Raw genomic sequence first — 21,948 nt, forward strand, 5'->3', positions numbered from 1 at the left:
GCATATTTCATCCGACCAATAAAAGAAAAGTGTTTTTAATACAAAAATCGTCAACCTTCAAATAATCATGTACAGTTATGCACTCAATACTTGGTCGGGAATCCTTTGGCAGAAATGACTGCTTCAATGCGGCGTGGCATGGAGGCAATCAGCCTGTGGCACTGCTGAGGTCTTATGGAGGCCCAGGATGCTTCGATAGCGGCCTTTAGCTCATCCAGAGTGTTGGGTCTTGAGTCTCTCAACGTTCTCTTCACAATATCCCACAGATTCTCTATGGGGTTCAGGTCAGGAGAGTTGGCAGGCCAATTGAGCACAGTGATACCATGGTCAGTAAACCATTTACCAGTGGTTTTGGCACTGTGAGCAGGTGCCAGGTCGTGCTGAAAAATGAAATCTTCATCTCCATAAAGCTTTTCAGCAGATGGAAGCATGAAGTGCTCCAAAATCTCCTGATAGCTAGCTGCATTGACCCTGCCCTTGATAAAACACAGTGGACCAACACCAGCAGCTGACACGGCACCCCAGACCATCACTGACTGTGGGTACTTGACACTGGACTTCTGGCATTTTGGCATTTCCTTCTCCCCAGTCTTCCTCCAGACTCTGGCACCGTGATTTCCGAATGACATGCAGAATTTGCTTTCATCTGAAACAAGTACTTTGGACCACTGAGCAACAGTCCAGTGCTGCTTCTCTGTAGCCCAGGTCAGGCGCTTCTGCCACCTGTTTCTGGTTCAAAAGTGGCTTGACCTGGGGAATGCGGCACCTGTAGCCCATTTCCTGCACACGCCTGTGCACGGTGGCTCTGGATGTTTCTACTCCAGACTCAGTCCACTGCTTCCGCAAGTCCCCCAAGGTCTGGAATCGGCCCTTCTCCACAATCTTCCTCAGGGTCCGGTCACCTCTTCTCGTTGTGCAGCGTTTTCTGCCACACTTTTTCCTTCCCACAAACTTCCCACTGAGGTGCCTTGATACAGCACTCTGGGAACAGCCTATTCGTTCAGAAATGTCTTTCTGTGTCTTACCCTCTTGCTTGAGGGTGTCAATAGTGGCCTTCTGGACAGCAGTCAGGTCGGCAGTCTTACCCATGATTGGGGTTTTGAGTGATGAACCAGGCTGGGAGTTTTAAAGGCCTCAGGAATCTTTTGCAGGTGTTTAGAGTTAACTCGTTGATTCAGATGATTAGGTTCATAGCTCGTTTAGAGACCCTTTTAATGATATGCTAATTTTGTGAGATAGGAATTTTGGGTTTTCATGAGCTGTATGCCAAAATCATCCGTATTAAGACAATAAAAGACCTGAAATATTTAAGTTAGTGTGCAATGAATCTAAAATATATGAATGTTAAATTTTCATCATGACATTATGGAAAATAATGAACTTTATCACAATATGCTAATATTTTGAGAAGGACCTGTAGGTGTAAATAAGAAAAACTATATATTTTTTATATAAAAGCATTAGAGGAGGAGGTGTTCAGAGAGTTTATATGATATAAGTAATCCTAGTAAGATGTGTCTTATGTGAAAACCCTGAGTAAATAACCCCTGACTTCAGGGGAACTGAGTCTAACACTGACTGTATCACCATGGCAACATACTCGTTGAAGATAACCTGCTCACTAGCAGCTTTTCCTTGGGACACCTGGAGTTTATACCCCACCCGTAGGCAACTGTCTGAAAGATTTTCATTGGTGAACTCTAATTTATATCAAAGCACAACCATTTTTTATATATCTTGCATTACAGAAACATCATCAGGGCATATTTTGTGCATGGCATTGTGTTTATGCAGAGTGGAGTTTCCTTCTTTATAAAATGATGCATCATGAAGGACTCCACCCATCCCGCACAGACTGTTTCAGCCCCTCTCCTCAGGTAGGTGGCTGAGGAGCATTCAGAGCGAGACCACCAGGCTCAGAAATAACTTCCTACCTGAAGCTGTCAGAGTGCTGAACTCGAGCTGCCCTCTGTAGACTCTCACTAAACACTTCACCCAACAAAGGTGCAATATTTCATCCATTTATAGGTGCAATATTAAGGACAACCTCATGATTTATGTGTATTTAGTACTTTGCAAAGTTAATTTCAGCTTTACTCTTTATACACAGTTGCTTTTTTTTGCTCTTCGTTGGATATATTTTTACTGATTGCTTTTATTGTTAGATTTAGCTTTGATTGTGATACTTAGGTTCTGGTTAAGAAGCATAATACTTAACTAAAAAGAAAGCTAAGTCCAAATTTCAACCTCAACATTTAAATGTGAGGATGTATGACAGTAAAAATCCTTGAAAGGCAGCAGAGCGTTGATGTGGAGAAAATCGCAAGATTCTTCAGAGCTTTTCAAAACATCAAAGCTGAGGTTAAAACCCATTTTCATGCATTCTGACTCCGGGTAAGTTGTGTTCTTAGTACCCACATGAATCTCTTAATGGAGGATTTAAGAGATGGTCTCCTAACGAAATACCCTACCTGTCCATCCTTCTTACCTGGAGGTACTGGGCATGTGCAGACTGATGTTACATCGCCTTGAGAGCCTGCTCTTTTTTCTGTCTTGGCATTTCATGGCTCCTATGTAAAGAAGCTTACTGTCTCACTATTACAGGCAGCAACAGTAAAAAAAAACGAAACCTCAGATTATCCTTCTTCTCCTCTATTACTGATGACAAATATGGTGTTCTATCTTGGCAAAGTATCCAACAATAGATTTTCTCATGTTGAGGTTTAAAGTATGCTGTTTTGAATGAAACCAGGGAGCCAGCCTCTGATGAATTATTGCCCTCTTTTCAAGGGGGCTAGATTATCTAATGCCACATGCAATCAGGAAGTAACAATGTGCAAGAACATCTGCAGTGTTTTTCTGTGATTCTGAGAAAATTAAATCAGATTCGTTAAAAATGAGTATGATGAATATCTACTGAAATGAAATGTTCTCTTAGTGGCAAATTACTCAGTTGAATAACTCAGAAAGGTTATTAAAATGGTCATTCACTACAAGGTTATGAGAAAATACTGTTCACACCTAAAGCCATATGTCAGCACAAGGTCCAGATTATGAAGACAGAAATGAGTAGATCTGCATGTTTTGGGGAAAGCCAAATGTCAGGAGACATTCTCAATAGTGTTTAAGTTAGAACCCTAACCATAGCTGGTTAGAACAGGTTAGAACCCTAACCATAGCTGGTTAGAACAGGTTAGAACCCTAACCATAGCTGGTTAGAACAGGTTAGAACCCTAACCTAACCCCGCCACCCTAAGTTCGGCAAGCAGAAGTTACCATGGTGACAAAGAAGTAAACCTGCTTTGTGACACTGAAAATGTTGGAGAGGGCGGTCTTCTCACTGAGCTAAAACAATTAACACAGAACTCAGATATATCTCTCTCCAGCCTTCACGGGAGGGAACTTTTATTTCTCACATCGCACAAAAACATCTTCATCAAAATCCCTAGAATCCCCGTTTCAGTCCTTAAAGGGCGGTTTTTTATACAGATACAAAGCATTGGTGTGTATTGGGGTCCTCTTGACCAATAGAAATCATCTTACTCGTTTACGTAAAACTTTTGGCATCCACAACATTGCTTCTTAGTTGGAGTTCCGGGAATCCAAATTCAGCCCAACATCTGGAAAATATCAGATTGGCCAACGTGATACTCTTTAAAATTATGGTTCAATCTGAACATCATCTCTGCAAAAGCTGATTCTTAGAAAGTGAAGTAGAACAAAATGAGAGGTTTAAGTTGTTCCATTCTATCACCATCTGTGCCATTAAAGTTTCACATTTATCTGTAAAGCACTAAAAGTGTTCAACAAATCTAAATGCAACATTTGCCATCACATAAATTACCACACAAAGCAACTAAACGCTGTATCCAAATATTGCACATTTACTTTTATTAAACAGTAAAACTATTCTCTTTTGTCCATCTTTACAGTAAAAACATCGTTGTACATGTGCAAACAAATCACATGGAGATTTTTCTTTTTGCAGACAAACGCAGTAATTCTGTTTCCTAATGTAGATGCTGTGAAATGAACACAAATTAAAAGCTGTTGATCCCGGCCAGCGTTACCAGTCCTCTGCCCTCCGGTCGCTTCAGAAGCCACAGAACCCAAAGGACAGATTCCTTCAGGATCTTTTACTTAAGTGTTAAAGTGCTCTAGTTGTGATTAAATCCAGGGCCCATATTCACAAAGAATCGTAAGACTAAAAGTAGCTCCTAGTGACGTGAATGTAGGAAAAGAATTGTAGAATTTCATGAATTTTAAGATTCCTTTTCTGTAACATATTTAACTGCCTCCGGGTGTAAATCACATCCTTTATAAACAACTTTGTTTTCCCATCTTTTCAGGTTCTTCATATTTACCATGGTTTTGCTCCACTTACATTTCCAGGATTTCTGTTTGCTTTTACAAACTGCACAACGTATTCTTACTGTTGATCTTTAAAACATCTTAGAGGTGGTGGGCCATCCGATCTGACCTCATATATATTAAAAGAAAAACGTTGGACTTCATCAGGACTGATAAATCCTTGCATATTTTCCCATTTCTTGCTGTCTTCATTGAATCAAGAAGACTGTTTCTGACAGGAAATTAGGCATGCATCTCATGAAAGGAGAATCAATCTAAATAAGCTGGTTTTACTTCAATTGAATTAATAATGGTGTGTAATAAATGATCTAAACTCCTTTCACTAATCGATGGGAAAGTATTGGGATTAAAGCTGTAAAATGAGAGTAGCTGAAATGTGTCTTAAGACCTGAACTTATAATCACCACAGGTGGGAATAATGTCCTGAGTATAAAATACAGTTATTATGATGAGAGTTCACTTCAGGATTGGTATAAATGACTGAAACAATAAACAGACTAGTCTAAACGTTCATTTGTCAGCTGATGAAGGGAATTTCTGCAGGGCTGTGTGCAAACTTACATGGACGGATGTTTTTCTGAGGCTTGCCTTAAATTCATTAAAAATCCAGAAGATCCGAAAATACTGTAATCAGCATTTTTTAAGAGATATGTGCATTAACTGCTGCAGGTAACATTCATTTAAACACTTTTCACTGGTTAGAAGAACAACATGCTTTCCAGATGCTGCTGAGGACACAGTTAAGGGGTTTATCCTCCTAAAGAAGTCCTAACGGGCACACCAATTAGTTTTCTGCCAATCACAGAACTAATTGTTTTTAGGACAACAGTTTGATGACAAAGAGGTTCAGATTCGCACCAGCTGCAGAGTCTGAGAAGCTGCAGGATTACACCTCCTGCCCTGAGTGAGTCCTCATATGATGGATCAGATTAGTTTGTACCATGAAGCTTTCTCCACAGGTCTGACATGTAAAGGACGTCTGGCCCGAGTGGACTCTCATGTGAGTGGTCAAACTACCTTTAACGCAGAAACTTTTCCCACAAGTCAAACATGAGAACGGCTTCTCGCCTGTGTGAGTCCTCATATGACAAGTCAAGCTACTTTTTACACGAAAGCTTCTTCCACAGGTCAGGCATGAGAAGGGCTTCTCTCCGGTGTGGATCCTCACGTGGAGTCTCAAGGTACTTTTGTCAATGAAACCTTTTCCACATGTCTGACACAGGAAAGGTTTCTCACCGGTGTGAGTCCTTGCATGAGTATTCAGAGAGTCTTTGACCCGGAAACTTTTCCCACATGTCTTACATTTATAAGGCTTCTCGCCTGTGTGGGTTCTGAAATGACGAGTCAGTTGCATCTTCTCAGTAAAACCTTTTCCACAGGTGTGACACAGGAAAGGCTTCTCCCCTGTGTGGATCCTCATGTGGAATTTCAACGTGTTTTTATCATGAAAGTTTTTTCCACAGGTCTTACAGGTCAGGTGCTTCTCACCCATGTGAGTCTCCATCTCGTGAGTCAAGCAGCTCCGAGGGAAACTTTCACCACAGATTTTACTAAAAGCCTGATCTCCATCAGCTGCAATGTTCACTTTCATTCTGTTGCTCTGATCTCTGGTTGGTGAACTTCTTGACCCCAAGTCTTCATAATCACTTCCTTCCTGGTTCTGGATTTCGGTTGCAGTAGAGTGCTGATACCCGTTTAGTTCAGATTCTTCTTCCAGAGGAGCAGTCACTATAAAGCTATCGGTCTGCTGGCTGAAATCAAGCTGGTCTTCACAGTGAGTAACACAAAGCTCATTCTGCTCCTCTTTAAGCTCCAGATGTTCTGCTTCCTTCCAGTCTTTCTCCATCTGTAGAGGTTCCGGTTCCTCTTGCTTAAGACTTGAGTTCCTTTCCAGGTTACAGAAAGGCCGGTCAGAGTGACCCTCATCCTTCCAGGCATTGTTCTGTTGGAGGTCTGACGAGGAAACAGAAAAAAACTCATTCAAGTCATTTTACCAAAACAAAATAATTTCTGAAAATTTACATCAAGTCCAAACAGATTCTAATAAGTCACAAAAATCCCGACATTACTCAACAAATCTGATGAACGTGTTATTTTGAGCATTCACAACTTCTGTCTCTGATGGAAGCCGTTCCTCCTCTTTTGCCCCAATCAGAACTGAGCATTCTCACATGGTGGCCTGAGAGCAGGTCATCTGCGTCCTGGAGAGGCCACAAGTACCTGGGTTTGAATCCCACTCCCTGCCCCCTCTGCAGAGGATCATTTCTCCATTATGAGATCAATAAAGTCTAAATTAGTATTATTACATCCTACATGAGGCTAGGATTTAATCCCCACAGAAGGTTTGATCAATTTTCTTCTTATTTTTTTCCTGCTCATATTTGTTGTTTACATGTTGGAAATTAAGATTTAATTTGTTCATCTCTTCCCAGTCCACCATCTAAAGCATAATTCCTGATTTCTGTTCACCACTTGTCTCTCAACATTCACCTTTCTCCTACAGAAACACGTATGACTCGTTCCTCTCCTGATCCATAAGCAAACTTCATGCTATGATTTTGCTGTCTGGAAAAATTCATACATGTTATTGGAAAATGTCATATTATTGTGAAGCTTTTGGCAGTGTACAATATATCCCAAATTTATCACGGTCACAATCTCAGCATCACACAGACCTACTTGGCCTCCCAGAATATCTCCTAATTATACCAGGAAAATATTTAAAGATGATTGTTTTATGCTGCAGAAGATATTTCAGGAAGCAAGATGTTCTGTTAAAGTCTCTAAAAAACTACAACTAAGACAATTTTGCTAAAACAGCAGATTTGTTTCTTTCAATAAAACCAGGTGAAGCAGCTGAATAAACTACAGATTATCTGGGATTTACGTTTGTAATGAAACACAAGCAGAAAGTCATTAATCATCTGTCCATCTTCTTCAACCACCTGTCCATGTAGGGTCGCGGGGAGGTGGAGTCCATGTCCAGCGGTCTCTGGGCGAGAGGCAGGACAACCCTGAACAGGTCACTGGACATTAATCATGTTTAGCTAAACCTGTCTTTACTGCAGGGTAAGTCATCATCATCATCACATGTTTCTTAGAATCCTGCAGACCACCTCAGCTTGTAGGCTTCCATGTTTTGAGGAGATGGGTTCATGTCTGCTGGATGTTCTCCAGTCTCCGGAAGCACCGTCCCCTCAGAGAGAGAGAGGTACATCTGCAGGTGCTCACTAAGAATAGAAACAGCACCAGCAGAGCCACAATTCAATTCAATTCAGTTTATTCATATAGCGCCAACTCACAACACATGTCGTCTCAAGGTTCTTCACAAAGTCAGGTTCATACATTTCAATTAATCCTAACTATCAAACAGTTCAGTCAGATTCAGTTATTTATTCAAACTGGATAAAAAGTTTTTCTATCTAAGGAAACCCAGCAGATTGCATCCAGTCAGTGACTTGCAGCATTCACTCCTCCTGGATGAGCATGTAGAGACAGTGGACAGTCACTGGCGTTGACTTTGCAGCAATCCCTCATACTGAGCATGCATGTAGCGACAGTGGAGAGGAAAAACTCCCTTTTAACAGGAAGAAACCTCCAGCAGAACCAGAACCAGGCTCAGTGTGAGCGGCCATCTGCCACGACTGACTGGAGGTTTGAGAGAACAGAGCAGAGACACAAAGAGAACAAAGAAGCACTGATCCAGGAGTACTTTCTATGGGAAGAAAAAGTAAATGTTAATGGATGTAGCTCCTTTAGTCGTTTCATCTAGAAAGAAAGAACAGATAAACTCTGAGCCAGTTTTCAAGGTTAGAGTCTGAAAGAGAGCACATAGAGTTAGTCACAGTAGAAGCTCAGTCAGTAGCCATGTCTAGGAGAGAGAAAGGGTTAAACACTGAAAGACAGGGCCATGTGGATCATCTGTAGAGGGTGAGCATTAAGTTGTTGCCAGCAGAAGCTTGGACGATTCCCCTCTCCAGAAAGGTGTCACAGGTAGACACAGAGTCAGGCCAGGTGTAGCTTCTAGGAAGAGAAAAGAGAGAACAAAGTTAAAAACTGAAATAACAGCAAATAATGCTAAATTGGAGAGTAGTGTGAGAATGTAGTGAAGAGGGTGAAAGTGGTCGTTATGTCCTCCAGCAACCTAAGCCTATAGCAGCATAACTACAGAGATAGTTTCAGTTCACATTATTTAGTTAAACGGCGATACACTCAGCAACATACTGATTAAGCTTTGGTCCAACAGAACCATGTTTGATTCGCCTGAAGATGAGCAGAACTTTTAGAAGTCAGTGTTTTAGTTCATGATTTCAGCCATCTTTACAGAATACTTCAAAACAGGATTGGTTGGTTCAGCCCAGCTCCAGGAAACAATGAAAGGTCGTGTAAGCAGAACATTTCCTGCGTCTGATTTAACGGGTTCATTCTACGGTACCGATTGTGTCCTTTGGGCTGCACAAAGGGACAGTTAGAGACCAAACTAACTGACATCAGAACCACTAAAAAGGCAGAACATTAATAAAAGATTAACGGTACTAAAGTGACATATAAACAAGATTGAATCTTATCTGTTTTTGGTTGTTTGGTACCAGAACCTTTCACGTTTCAGTTTAACTTGAGAGCCTGAATCATTTGTCGCTGCTCTTTCAGAGTAAGTCATTAGTTCTGACCCACAGGCACCAGTACTGACCCAGAACACCTGATGAAAAATCTAGCTTCAAAGTCGTCAATTTGACTTTATGTTACTGATTCATTCTGACTCAGTTCGTCAGACCCTGAGACCCTCAACCTGGACCTACCTGCGGGGTTCTGGCCGGTTCGGGGTCTCCAGGTGAGGTCCAGCAGTCTGCGCTGACGGTCGATCTCCTCCTCGTACTGGACGATGGTTTTTTCCACCTGTGAGAAGATTTCTTCAGCAGCAGCAGTTAGTCTCTCTCTGATAAACTCTCTCAGAGGCTGAACTGAACACATTGTTGCTGCGCAGACTCAGACTGAGCAACACAGACAAGCTAACTATGCTAACCGCTGCACCGGAAGTTACCCACACAGCGGCTTCTTTTTCTGATCAAATTCGGTTCTGAAGCTATCACCTGGTATTCTACCGCCACCTGCTGGAAAGAAGTCTAAATCAGCAAAGATAAATGTTTTCTGATTTATGTTACTTGGGGTCCGACTGCAGGGTCACTTTGGACAGGTCACCAGTCCACATCAGGGAGTTATTTTAGAATAATTCTTATTATTTGTAATCCTCTTCAAATGTACTGTTCTATAAAATACCAGAATTAGATCATAAGTCTGATTACATAATCTATTTACAAATTAAACTAGATGTAAAAGGAGAGCAGTTACTAAATACCTTGGATAACCTTTTTACCAAATGCTTGTGAAGCTTTTCAGTCGTCCAAGACATGAAGAATCCAAAACTCAAAGCTACACAGGGAGCTGATCTGATCCCACACAGTTTAAAAGCTTGGAGCAGCTCCCTGCGTAGCTATGAGTTGAGAAAGCCCTTTGGATAAAGAGCGGAACGTCTCGAACTAAGAACCGAGGTCCAGTCGGTTTGTTCTTTTAACCTTTTTTTTTTAAGATTGTTTTTATCAGATATTTTTTACACATAATTGAGCATGATTTTCGGCTACCCTTCACCAAAACATCAAATTAGGTTCTGAAGCTATTACTTGGTGTATATCAGTATTGTGATTTGTTTATGAACAGGACCGGTGACAAAGGGCAGCCCTGCTGGAGTCCAACATGCATCAAGAACAGGTCCGACTTAGTGCCGGCAATGCGGACCAAACTCCAGTTCCGCTTGTACAAAGACCAGATGGCCCCTAATAAAGGGCCCCCGATTCCATACTCCTGGAGCACCCCCCACAGGGTACCATGAGGGTCACAGTCGAATGCCTTCTCCAGGTCCACAAAACACATGTGGACCGGTTGGGCAAACTCCCATGAACCCTCGAGCACCCTGTAGAGGATATAGAGCTGGTCCAGTGTCCCACGGCCAGGACGAAAACCACACTGTTCCTCCTGAAGCCGAGGTTCGACTATCGGTCGGACTCTCCTCTCCAATACCCTGGCGTAGGCCTTACCAGGGAGGCTGAGGAATGTGGTCCCCCTGTAGTTGGAACACACCCCAGTCTGCCAGTCCAGAGGCACTGTCCCCGACCGCCAGGCAACGTTGAAGAGGTGTGTTAACCATGACAGCCCAACAACAACCAGAGACATGAAGTACTCAGGGCAGATCTCATCCATTGAAGAAATGGATGGAAATCATATTTTATTCATAAGTATTTAATTTTCAGATGCATATGTCAGCAAGGCTCATTTCCAAGTCACGGATCAGCCGTACATAAATATTTAACATGCCACAATCTGTTGTCATATCAGCTCTTGCCTGGTGTATTTTATTAGTCCTCGTCCAGATGTTTAGGCAAACATTTTTTTTATTATATTTAGAAGATTCGGACAGTACAATTTGACTGTTTATCCATCGAGCTGAGATTTATTTACGCACCGAAGACAGACGGACAAACGTTTTGCAGCAGGGATGCAACGCCTGTAGTTGGTGCCCTGGAAGCTGATTCGTTCCCCAACGCTGGGCAGCAGGTCCTCAAATTGGTTCCTGGATAGGCGGAAGTACAGCTGAAAGTGACCGTGATCCAGATGTAGCTTGTGGAGCAGGTGGTGGTACTCTCCAAACTCTCTGAACCAGAATGGATCTGGTTTCATTTCAGTTTGTTGAAAAAGGACCAATCAGTTGTTCAGATTTGCCATAATGAACTGGTTCAGTAAACGATCATTGTCTGGATCATCTTCCTCATTCTTCAGCCAGAGTTGTGTTTGCAATGATTCTTCAGCGTTCCTTCACACGGTTTTATTTCAGGTTTCTCACTCAGTTCCTGCTCTGAGAGTCCTGGATCTGCTTCTAGTCCACCTCCAGGCAACACAGCTCACTGCAGCAGGAAGTGGAGGTGGGGTATCAGCTGTATTGTTCCAGCTGATGGGATCACAGCTGATCACCATCCTGCAGAAACCTCACCAGTAATGAGGAGATAAAACCACAGAAGAAGAGACCTAATGGTGACTCAGGTTCATCATACAGATGAAGGATGAATGAATGAACAAGCTGTGGTTTTATTCTTACATCATGGTGCCATGTTCCTTATTTACAAGCTGGTGTCTGTAGACCGAGAGGATGAGAGAAGGTTCACCTGTTGGTTTACACTAATAACTCAACCAATCATATGGCACCTCCTCCATCCATGTAGGCATCTAGATGCTGTGATGAAGACCTACCGGTGGTGGTATCATGGTGTGACTGATATTTTCTTTGAGCCCCTTTCTGATCAAAATGAACCCACCTTCTAACGGCTGCTGCTGAAAGTAAACCCCTGGGTTCATATTATATGGAAAGGACAGCGTCATCAGATGGATACAAACAGTAAGTTCTGCAGACTCAGGACTATTTGGACAGTACCAGGGTCATAAACTCATGAACAGAAAAATCAACAACTTTGAACATTTTCCCTTTTTCTTCCCATCCAACCTTCTCAGCATGGTCTCACACCTGGTTCCTCCCAACAAGCCAACATTACAGTCATCTGCTGTCACTTAAGGTTAAGTGACAGCCCCTGGGCAAGGCACTTAACCATATCGGTGTATGAATGTGTGAGCGTTAGTGAGTGCGCTGGGTGAATGTGGCTCTAGTGTAAAGCGCTTTGAGTGGTCTGTATGACTGGAAAAGTTCTATATAAGTTCAGTCCATTTACCATTTACTTTTTAAACTCAGTCAGTGGTCAGCATTGATGAGCATCCAGAGATTATCGTCATAACTATGTGACCTAATTAGACACAGAGTTCTGCTGAACAGCGTGGTTTTATTGAATTTATTTAAAACTTTAATCACAAAGTGCCAATGACTGGAACACACACACACTGCAGGCAGATGTATGTATGTAGCCAACTTTTTCATGGCAGTCGGATCGGCCCAATTCTGATCTTTGTACCTCCAAAACATTCCAAACTGTGCCACTTTCACATGTGGTACTAAATTGGAAACGTATCCGACAGTTTTTAAAGCGTCTCTCCAGCAGCAGCATCGCGGCTCGTTGTCTTACCATTCTTTGTCTTTTGTTATGTTGTGCTCATTATATTGTCGGCTCCAAACACTCAATAACACAGAATCACCAACATCCCTTTATTACTTCTATAAACAGTGAGCTGCGTTCTCCTTCTGCGCCTTGGGGGCCGTGACCCGTTCATGGTGAAGTCTAATGGCGGTCGCATTTAGTTAGTAGTTTTAACGACCACTTAAAAATGAATTAAAACAGTCGGATATCAGCAAAAAATCGGATTTGAGCATCAAGACCTGCAGTATGAAAGTAGCTGTAGATTCTAGACATGGATACCCGGGACATGGAGAGTCCGGACAGGGAGAAATTATTCAAACCAGAGGACCAATCCCAAATATTGCGCATGAACTGACTAAACCTTTTAAGAGTTTAAAAGTTAATATTTTTCAGTGTTTCTGTTAGGAATGTATGAGTAGTCAGTATGTTACCAGCACAAGATAATTTATCTTTAAAGAAAACAGACAGGGAGCTAACAGCTAGGTGAAGCCATCATACTGTCCCATCTTTAAATAACTCCAAATATACACATTTTATACAAATAAAAAGTGTTTTTTACACGAAAAACCCTGAAAACAGACAAAACGTAAAACAGAGCCTTCATATACTGGCATGATGTCTTATTTATGGAGACCCAGGGAGTTACAGGTAGAAACCCATTCAGAACCCCCCTCCACAAACTGTGACGGGTGTATTTGTCTTTTCTTCTCCAAACAACAGAAACATGAAAACATGGTGATGTCGAAGTCATGGAGTTCCATCTTCTGACCAACCAACCAGAGCACCTTCACGTCTGAAGTGTTTGGGTGGGTTTAATCTCCTCTGCTAACTGTGCATGCTCATGTGTGCAGTCAGATTACCTTTTCTTTGGAAGCGTTTGCCGCAGGTGAGACATGGAAACGGCTTCTCACCCGTGTGTGTCCTCATGTGGACGTTTAGGTTCCCTCTCTGACAGAAGCTTTTGCCACAGGTCCCACACTGAAACGGCCTTTCTCCTGTGTGCGTTCTCATGTGGGCGATCAGATTAAATTTATTGTTAAAACTTTTGCCACAGGTGAGACACTGGAAAGGCTTCTCACCTGAGTGGGTTCTCATGTGAGTGGACAAGTCGTGGCCATCACAGAAGCCTTTCCCACAGGTCTCACATGCATACGGTCTGGTGCTGCTGTGAGTGCTAAGATGTGCCGTTAAATTACCTTTCTGACAAAAACTCTTGCCACAGGTTAAACATTCAAAAGGTTTCTCACCTGTGTGGGTCCTCGTGTGTATGGTTAAATTCCCTCTCTGACTAAACCTTTTGCCACAGGTGAGACACTGGAAAGGCTTCTCGCCCGTGTGGATTCTCATGTGGGTGGACAGGTCATGGCTGTCACAGAAGCCTTTCCCGCAGATGTCGCAGGGAAACGGCCTGTCGCTGCTATGAGTCTTCAGGTGTGCAGTTAACTGACTTTTCTGATAAAATCTTTTCTCACAGGTGACACAGGAAAACAGCTTCTCCCCTCTGTGGATCTTCACGTGTCTCTTTAAATTATCTCTCTGGCTGAAACGTCTGCCGCAGGTTGCGCATGAGAAAGGTTTCTCACCTGTGTGAGTTCTCAGGTGACACGTCAGGTTACTGCTGGTAAGGAAACACCTGCCACATACTCTGCATTCATATGGCTTCTCTCCTGAGTGAACTCTCATGTGGAGACTCAAACTGATCTGGTGGGCAAAGCGTCTCCCACAGGTCCCACATGGAAACGGCTTCTCACCTGTGTGACTTCTCATGTGGACAACCAAACTGAGCTTATTTTTTAGACTCTTGCCGCAGGTGGGGCAGATGAAAGGCTTCCCACCTGAGTGAACCCTCTGGTGTTTAGTCAAGTAACGTTTCTGAGTGAAACGTTTAGTGCACAGTTTGCAGAAATGCTCATTCTGATCCATGTCAGGAGTCTCCTCCTCCCTCTGTTCACTGGTTTTGAGACAGTGATGCTTTGGTTTCAGCTCTTCAGTCCTGCTGGTTTCTTCATGGTCATGATCTTCAGCTTCCAGAGTGTTTTCAAAGAGGATTTGGTCTCTGTTGGGTTCCAGCTCACTGCAGGCTGATTCCTTAAATGTTGGGATCGCCAAAAACGTATCAGCCTCCTCCTTCAGAAAAATCTGCACCTGATCCTGGCTGGTGCACAGATCCTCTGGCTCCTCTTTAATCTGCAGACGTTCTGGTTCCTCCTGGTCCAGCCCAGAAATCCTCTCCTGGTTAGAGATCAGCTGCTCAATGAGAACATCCTTCTTACTGCAGAGAAAATGTTGCTGAAGGTCTGAAAGGAAGAAGAAGAAACATCTGAAGGTAATTTAATAATGTTCTGCTTCCAATGTTCACCACAACCTAGTTTGGGTTTTTAACCTTTAAGAAATGTGTTAACTGTGTTTACTTTACTTGTTCTAACAGAACCAAAGCCTCTAAGTTTTAAAAGAGAAGCTGTTCCTTCATGTTCTGATGGATCTTTTTATTTCCTTACGTGTAACAAACTACAGGTCCTTCTCAAAAAATTAGCATATTGTGATAAAGTTCATTATTTTCCATAATGTCATGATGAAAATTTAACATTCATATATTTTAGATTCATTGCACACTAACTGAAATATTTCAGGTCTTTTATTGTCTTAATACGGATGATTTTGGCATACAGCTCATGAAAACCCAAAATTCCTATCTCACAAAATTAGCATATCATTAAAAGGGTCTCTAAACGAGCTATGAACCTAATCATCTGAATCAACGAGTTAACTCTAAACACCTGCAAAAGATTCCTGAGGCCTTTAAAACTCCCAGCCTGGTTCATCACTCAAAACCCCAATCATGGGTAAGACTGCCGACCTGACTGCTGTCCAGAAGGCCACTATTGACACCCTCAAGCAAGAGGGTAAGACACAGAAAGACATTTCTGAACGAATAAGCTGTTCCCAGAGTGCTGTATCAAGGCACCTCAGTGGGAAGTCTGTGGGAAGGAAAAAGTGTGGCAGAAAACGCTGCACAACGAGAAGAGGTGACCGGACCCTGAGGAAGATTGTGGAGAAGGGCCGATTCCAGACCTTGGGGGACCTGCGGAAGCAGTGGACTGAGTCTGGAGTAGAAACATCCAGAGCCACCGTGCACAGGCGTGTGCAGGAAATGGGCTACAGGTGCCGCATTCCCCAGGTCAAGCCACTTTTGAACCAGAAACAACGGCAGAAGCGCCTGACCTGGGCTACAGAGAAGCAGCACTGGACTGTTGCTCAGTGGTCCAAAGTACTTTTTTCGGATGAAAGCAAATTCTGCATGTCATTCAGAAATCAAGGTGCCAGAGTCTGGAGGAAGACTGGGGAGAAGGAAATGCCAAAATGCCAGAAGTCCAGTGTCAAGTACCCACAGTCAGTGATGGTCTGGGGTGCCGTGTCAGCTGCTGGTGTTGGTCCACTGTGTTTTATCAAGGGCAGGGTCAATGCAGCTAGCTATCAGGAGATTTTGGAGCACTTCATGCTTCCATCTGCTGAAAAACTTTATGGAGATGAAGATTTCATTTTTCAGCACGACCTGGCACCTGCTCACAGTGCCAAAACCACTGGTAAATGGTTTACTGACCATGGTATCACTGTGCTCAATTGGCCTGCCAACTCTCCTGACCTGAACCCCATAGAGAATCTGTGGGATATTGTGAAGAGAACGTTGAGAGACTCAAGACCCAACACTCTGGATGAGCTAAAGGCCGCTATCGAAGCATCCTGGGCCTCCATAAGACCTCAGCAGTGCCACAGGCTGATTGCCTCCATGCCACGCCGCATTGAAGCAGTCATTTCTGCCAAAGGATTCCCGACCAAGTATTGAGTGCATAACTGTACATGATTATTTGAAGGTGGACGTTTTTTGTATTAAAAACACTTTTCTTTTATTGGTCGGATGAAATATGCTAATTTTGTGAGATAGGAATTTTGGGTTTTCATGAGCTGTATGCCAAAATCATCCGTATTAAGACAATAAAAGACCTGAAATATTTCAGTTAGTGTGCAATGAATCTAAAATATATGAATGTTAAATTTTCATCATGACATTATGGAAAATAATGAACTTTATCACAATATGCTAATATTTTGAGAAGGACCTGTACTTTAGGTTCATTAATTTATAAATGCCTCAGCTTTTCTCTACAGATGTAAAAGTGACAAATCTAGCTTATCTTCTGAAGGTGGAGAACGTGTTGTTCTAATGATGTTAACCTGATCATGCTGCAGTTCTCTATCAAACAACGGCAATAAAAAAGTTGGTTTAAAACAGAACCGGACTTTTGCTCAGGGGTCCAAAGTTCTTTTTTCAGATGAGAGTAAAGTTTGCTCCAAGGTCCCAGAATCTAGAGGAAGAGTGGAGAAGCCTATAATCCATGCTACCTGAGGTCCAGTGTGAAGTTTCTACAGTCAGTGATAATTTGGGGTGCCATGTTATCTGCTGGTTCTGGTCCATTGTGTTTTCTGAAGTCCACTGTCAACGCAGCCATCTTCCAGAACATTTTAGAGCACTTCATGCTTCCTTCTGCTGACAAGCTTTATGGAGATGCTGATATCATTTTCCAGCAGGACGTGGTACCGACCCACACTCCCAAAGGTAAGAATACCTCACCATGGTAACGCTTACAAACCTGCCTGACCCAAATCCCAGAGAATCTGTGGGCTGTTGTCAAGAGGAAGATGAGAGACACCAGAACCAGCAGTGTAGATGAGCTGAAAGCTGCTATCAAACCAACCTGAACTTCCTGAACACCTCAGCAGAACCCCCGGCTGATCTCCTCCACGCCACGCAGCACTGATGCAGTGATTCATGCAAACGGAGCCCAGACCAGGCACTGAGTGCAGATAGTGTACAGAACATGGACCTACTGTTCACTAGAACCACGTTTCTGTATCAGACACATCATTTTTACTGGTCAAATGGGATTTAAATGTTGGGTTTTCATGAGCTGTAAGCCAGAAAGGTTCTGTTAAAACCAGGTGTACAGTAATAAAGACAATGTTCTGTGACTGAGTGAAATCTACACTAAATGCTGCAGCAGCTAAGAAATAATAATGTTGGTAATAAAACTGAATGTTGCTCCAGGCTTCACTGCAAGAAGTTCTCCCAGTAAAGACATTTTAACGCTTTCTATCAAAACCAGGACAACACAGAAACACGCTGATTTGTCACCTAAGATCATCCTACGTTTTCAAGCAGCTACATCTACAGGCTTTACTGAAACATTCCTCTCCAAACGTTCAGAGATTTCACTGAAACGGAGTTAAAAAAAACACCCAAAGTCCAACAGGAAGCCCAGAGATCCACTGATGAAGAGCCCCTTAAAGGATTGGAGCAAAGTCTGAATCACAGAAGGAAAACCGGAGTAAACTGGGCCTAGATCAGAGGTTTAGATTACACATTATCTGCTATGTCCAAACATTAGGTGACATCAACGGTTTGTCTCTGAAGAACCTCCAACAAAATACATGTGTGTCTTGCTCCTCCTCAGAAGGAAGCTCCTCCATCTCGTCTCAGGAACAACATGTCACTTCTGTGTTCGGTTCAACTCTCTGTTCTGCTGAAAGATCTTCCTGTGAGCTCCCGATGTGTCGTAATAAAAGCCCCAGGAACTGGATCAGCCAGGATGGAGGGTAGGAACCATCACTCAGTAGCTCTGGAACTAGGAACTGCAGCAGATGTTGGTAAATGGTAATAGACCAGAACCTGCACCTGGAGCCTCTCGCTGTGTCCCGTCACCATTCTGAATATTTGCAATTTGGTCTCTTTCTATCTAAAGACAATCAGGTACCAAAAAGAAAACCTTTAGATCCAACAGGGCCAAATATGGATCTAAACCACAATCAACAGAAAAGAAAAGCTAACATCAAATCTTCAGAAAAATAAGAACATGGAGGCTCCATAACAGTCAGGTGGTGGCACTGTTGCCTTGCAGCAAGAAGGTCTTGGGTTCTACTCCTGGCTAGGGATCTGTCTGCATGGAGTTAGCTTGTTCTCCCCATGCATGTGTGGGTTCTCCCCAGCTTCCTCCACAGTCCAAAAACTGGTCTCTCTGAAAGCCCCTCAGACCAGAGGGTATGAGTGTATGGTCATTTGACCCGTGTGTTGCCCTGACATGGACCGGAGTCTTCTCTGACCCCGCCTCGGTCTCAAAGACCTCTGTAGGAAGGTACCAGGCCCACCCCACGACCCAGTGGGTCTATATGGCTGGATGATCATTTCCTGGTTTATTAGAACATGAAAACCAGTAGGAGAAATGTTCTGATATACAATAATTTTACTCTGGTACCACATGGTCTGCTTATAAGTATGTCATATTTTCCTTAATTATGGGGGTTAAATAAAAACAAAGGTTTTTGTTTTATCTAAAGTTGAGGAGACTGTTTGCTCCATTGTGACTGCGGTTCTGATCCCTGAATAAACCTGCTGACTCATGAAACCTGACAGATTCTGATCCAACTAGACTCCATCTGACCTCCTGGTAGATGTTGTTTATTGATTTACAAAAAATTTATCAAAATGACTCTAAATCATCAGCTGTCATTGAGCAGCAGCTACACTGATGTTAAAACGCTGCAGAACCCACCCAGCCCCGCGTGGTTCTGGCTCAGACCCTCAACCTGGACCTACCTGCGGGGTTCTGGCTGGTTCGGGGTCTCCAGGTGAGGTCCAGCAGTCTGCGCTGACGGTCAATCTCCTCCTCGTACTGGACGATGGTTTTTTCCACCTGTGAGAAGATTTCTTCAGCAGCAGCAGTTAGTCTCTCTCTGATAAACTCTCTCAGAGGCTGAACTGAACACATTGTTGCTGCGCAGACTCAGACTGAGCAACACAGACAAGCTAACTATGCTAACCGCTGCACCGGAAGTTACCCACACAGCTGCTTCCTGTTCTCATAGGAAGCAGCCTTACTACTGCCCTCTGCTGGAGAGAAGTGTAGGTCAGGACTCAAACAGTTTTGTCAGACTCGGGCATTTTGTAGGGAAGGGGCGCTCCTGGAGACCTTCTGGATGATGGTGTGGTCTGCTGGATCTGACCACACCATGTTGTGATCAGATCCAGCAGATGTTGTGCTTAACAAAATCTGGATAAGGTGATCAGGAAGACCAGCTCAACCCAGTGCAGGTGATGGGAAACACACTGAACTCCCATCCCGGGTCAGGTCCACCCCATGCATGACACCATTACAGAACCAGTAAGTTCCTTCAGTGATAGGCTGCTGCATCCTGCAAGCCCAAAGGAGCACCAGCATAGATCCTTCCTCCCAGCAGCTGCTAGACTTTAAACTCATCACTGCTTCACGTTGAACCAGAAAACTATTTAAAACAATTAGCAATTTGTTTTTGATCTGATGGTCCTGAATCATCTTCCTGACAGAAGTGGGACAAACAGTGCATTGCCTGGGTGGGTCGGGTCTGTAGCAATGTGTCTGGCCCTTTTCAGGACTAAGGGTGCTTTCAATTGTGGCCCTGTAAAGGTTTGTGAGCAGCTGAGTAGACAATCCAGTCCGCTTCCGCTTTCTGAGAGAGGAGCCGTTTTTGGGCTTTCTTCACCAGGTGAGGTGTCCTCAGTCCTGGAGGTCAGTGGAGATGTGAATGCCCAGGAACTCTATGCTGTCCACATGCTCCACCACCTCCTGCTGTATGCAGAGAGGAGCCTGTTCAGTCTTCCTTGTCTTGCTGGTGTTCAGTCTGAGGTTGTTCCTGGAGCACCACTGAGTCAGATTGAGGACATCTTCTCTGTAATGGGTCTCATCACTGTTAGATATTTTATAATTATTTTATATCAGAAGGAAAACTGAATGTATCTCTAACTTTTTTGATGTTTCAATAACATTATTTTTTTGTTCTATTTTTCAATCAGTTCTTGTGTTTCTGTATACTTTGAATTTCCTCCTGTGGGTCAAACTAAGGCCTTTGTTTTCTCCAGCTACGAATGTAGCAGAGTGAGGGAAAGTGGACATTATGTCTTCCAGCAGCCTAAACTTATAGCAGCATTACTACAGTTTTTCTCTTCCTAGAAGCTACACCTGGTCTGGCTCTGTGTCTACCTGTGACACCTTCCTGGAGGGAGACATCAGCTGAGCTTCTGCTGCCAACAACTTGATGCTCACCTTCTACAGATGATAAACTTGGCCCTGTCTTTCAGTGTTTAACCCTTTCTCTTTACACGTTTAACCATTAGTGGCCTTTATATTTCCCATTTGTTCTAAAACTGGCAGGAAATAGGGTGGAGAGAGGAGGAGGACATGCAGTCCATGTCAACAGGCTGGGAGTCAACCAACGACAGCTGAGTCGGGCCTTCGTGCATGGGTCATGCCCTTTGACCCTGCGGCACCACCACACCCCTGGATCGTTCTTTCTTAAAAGGTTTCTCTTCGTTAAGTAGATGATTCTATAACTTCCAGCTGAGATGTTTGAATTATGTTTGATTTTGACATTAACCCTTTAGTTATAACAGTTATAACATGGTGGTAAAAACAAGTATTAAATAACCAAGATCTTGTCAGAAAACCCTTTTTGTCTTTTATTAACCTGTTTTCAAGGAGTGGACACACACACACACCATGAACATGTACTCTGAGCTCCTCTGAGCTGTCTCACACAGATATCATAAACAGCAGGGCTCGTATTCACAAAGATCCTCAGAGTCTCTCAGAGAGATCCTATCGTAGCCTAAAACATCCTGCCAAGGTCTCCCAGCTTCAGACTGATTCAGTTCGCTGCTGAGAGCGACTCTGAGTGAGGAGACCACAGAACTTCCTATCTAAGTGAGAAGGTGTGGTTGACCCCGCTGCTAGTTGTGACTGTCTTCTAAGAGCAAAAACTAAAATAAATGTGCTCCCAGTAATCAGTGGAGAGAAATTAACCGATAGAATTTGACTGGATTCAGAAATGTTTAAATTATGATGGAAAGTCTATGTATATAGTGCTTAGATTATTGTACTGTATCTTGTCTAGAGTTTGTATGATATATAAATAGATATTTCAAATTTTTTCCAAATGTTTATTTTTTGAAGCAATTTACAGTCTGTAAATATTTTAATAATTCTGCAGTATGTTGTCTGCAATTTGATCACTTTTTATTCAGGATTATTTAATATTGTTTCTATTATTTATTTATCCTTCCTAATATCACCTTACTAGAGGTTGACCTTTAACCTGTCCTGCTGCTGAAACTATTAAATTTCCCCCTAGGTGGATGATAAAGTTAATCTTATCTCGTACTCGTCGTCTTCCGCTTTATCCAGGACCGGGTCGCGGGGGCAGCAGACTCAGCAGAAACACCCAGACGTCCCTCTCCCCAGACACCTCCTCCAGCTCCTCCAGGGGGAGCCCAAGGCGTTCCCAGGCCAGCCGAGAGACATAGTTCAGCGTGTCCTGGGCCGTCCCCTGGGCCTCCTCCTGGTGGGACGTGCCTGGAACA

At 43.2% G+C, this 21,948-nt stretch overlaps 1 protein-coding gene across 1 annotated transcript; it reads right to left on the reverse strand.

The window, feature by feature from the left end:
• Window positions 1-3,861: 3,861 nt before the first annotated feature.
• Window positions 3,862-19,401, reverse strand: LOC124873864 (zinc finger protein 26-like). The gene is made up of 5 exons (XM_047374886.1): window positions 19,153-19,401; window positions 13,334-14,800; window positions 10,908-11,093; window positions 9,171-9,347; window positions 3,862-6,324 (listed from the first exon to the last, which is right to left on the reverse strand). Exons 1-5 carry the CDS (start codon window positions 19,322-19,324, stop codon window positions 5,258-5,260), a joined length of 3,069 nt encoding a protein of 1,022 aa, XP_047230842.1. The 5' UTR covers window positions 19,325-19,401; the 3' UTR covers window positions 3,862-5,257.
• Window positions 19,402-21,948: the final 2,547 nt, after the last annotated feature.

The sequence above is a fragment of the Girardinichthys multiradiatus genome, chromosome 9 (genome assembly GCF_021462225.1).
Source record: "Girardinichthys multiradiatus isolate DD_20200921_A chromosome 9, DD_fGirMul_XY1, whole genome shotgun sequence".
NCBI classification, from domain to species: Eukaryota; Metazoa; Chordata; class Actinopteri; order Cyprinodontiformes; family Goodeidae; genus Girardinichthys; species Girardinichthys multiradiatus.

Coding starts and splice junctions, on each gene's coding strand:
- LOC124873864 (XM_047374886.1), bottom strand. CDS start 19,324: ATGTGTTCAGTTCAGCCTCTGAGAGAGTTTATCAGAGAGAGACTAACT. Junction 11,094..13,333: donor TGCACACATGAGCATGCACA/GTTAGCAGAGGA, acceptor AAATGAAACCAG/ATCCATTCTGGTTCAGAGAG. Junction 6,325..9,170: donor AACCGGCCAGAACCCCGCAG/GTAGGTCCAGGT, acceptor TTTCCTCGTCAG/ACCTCCAACAGAACAATGCC.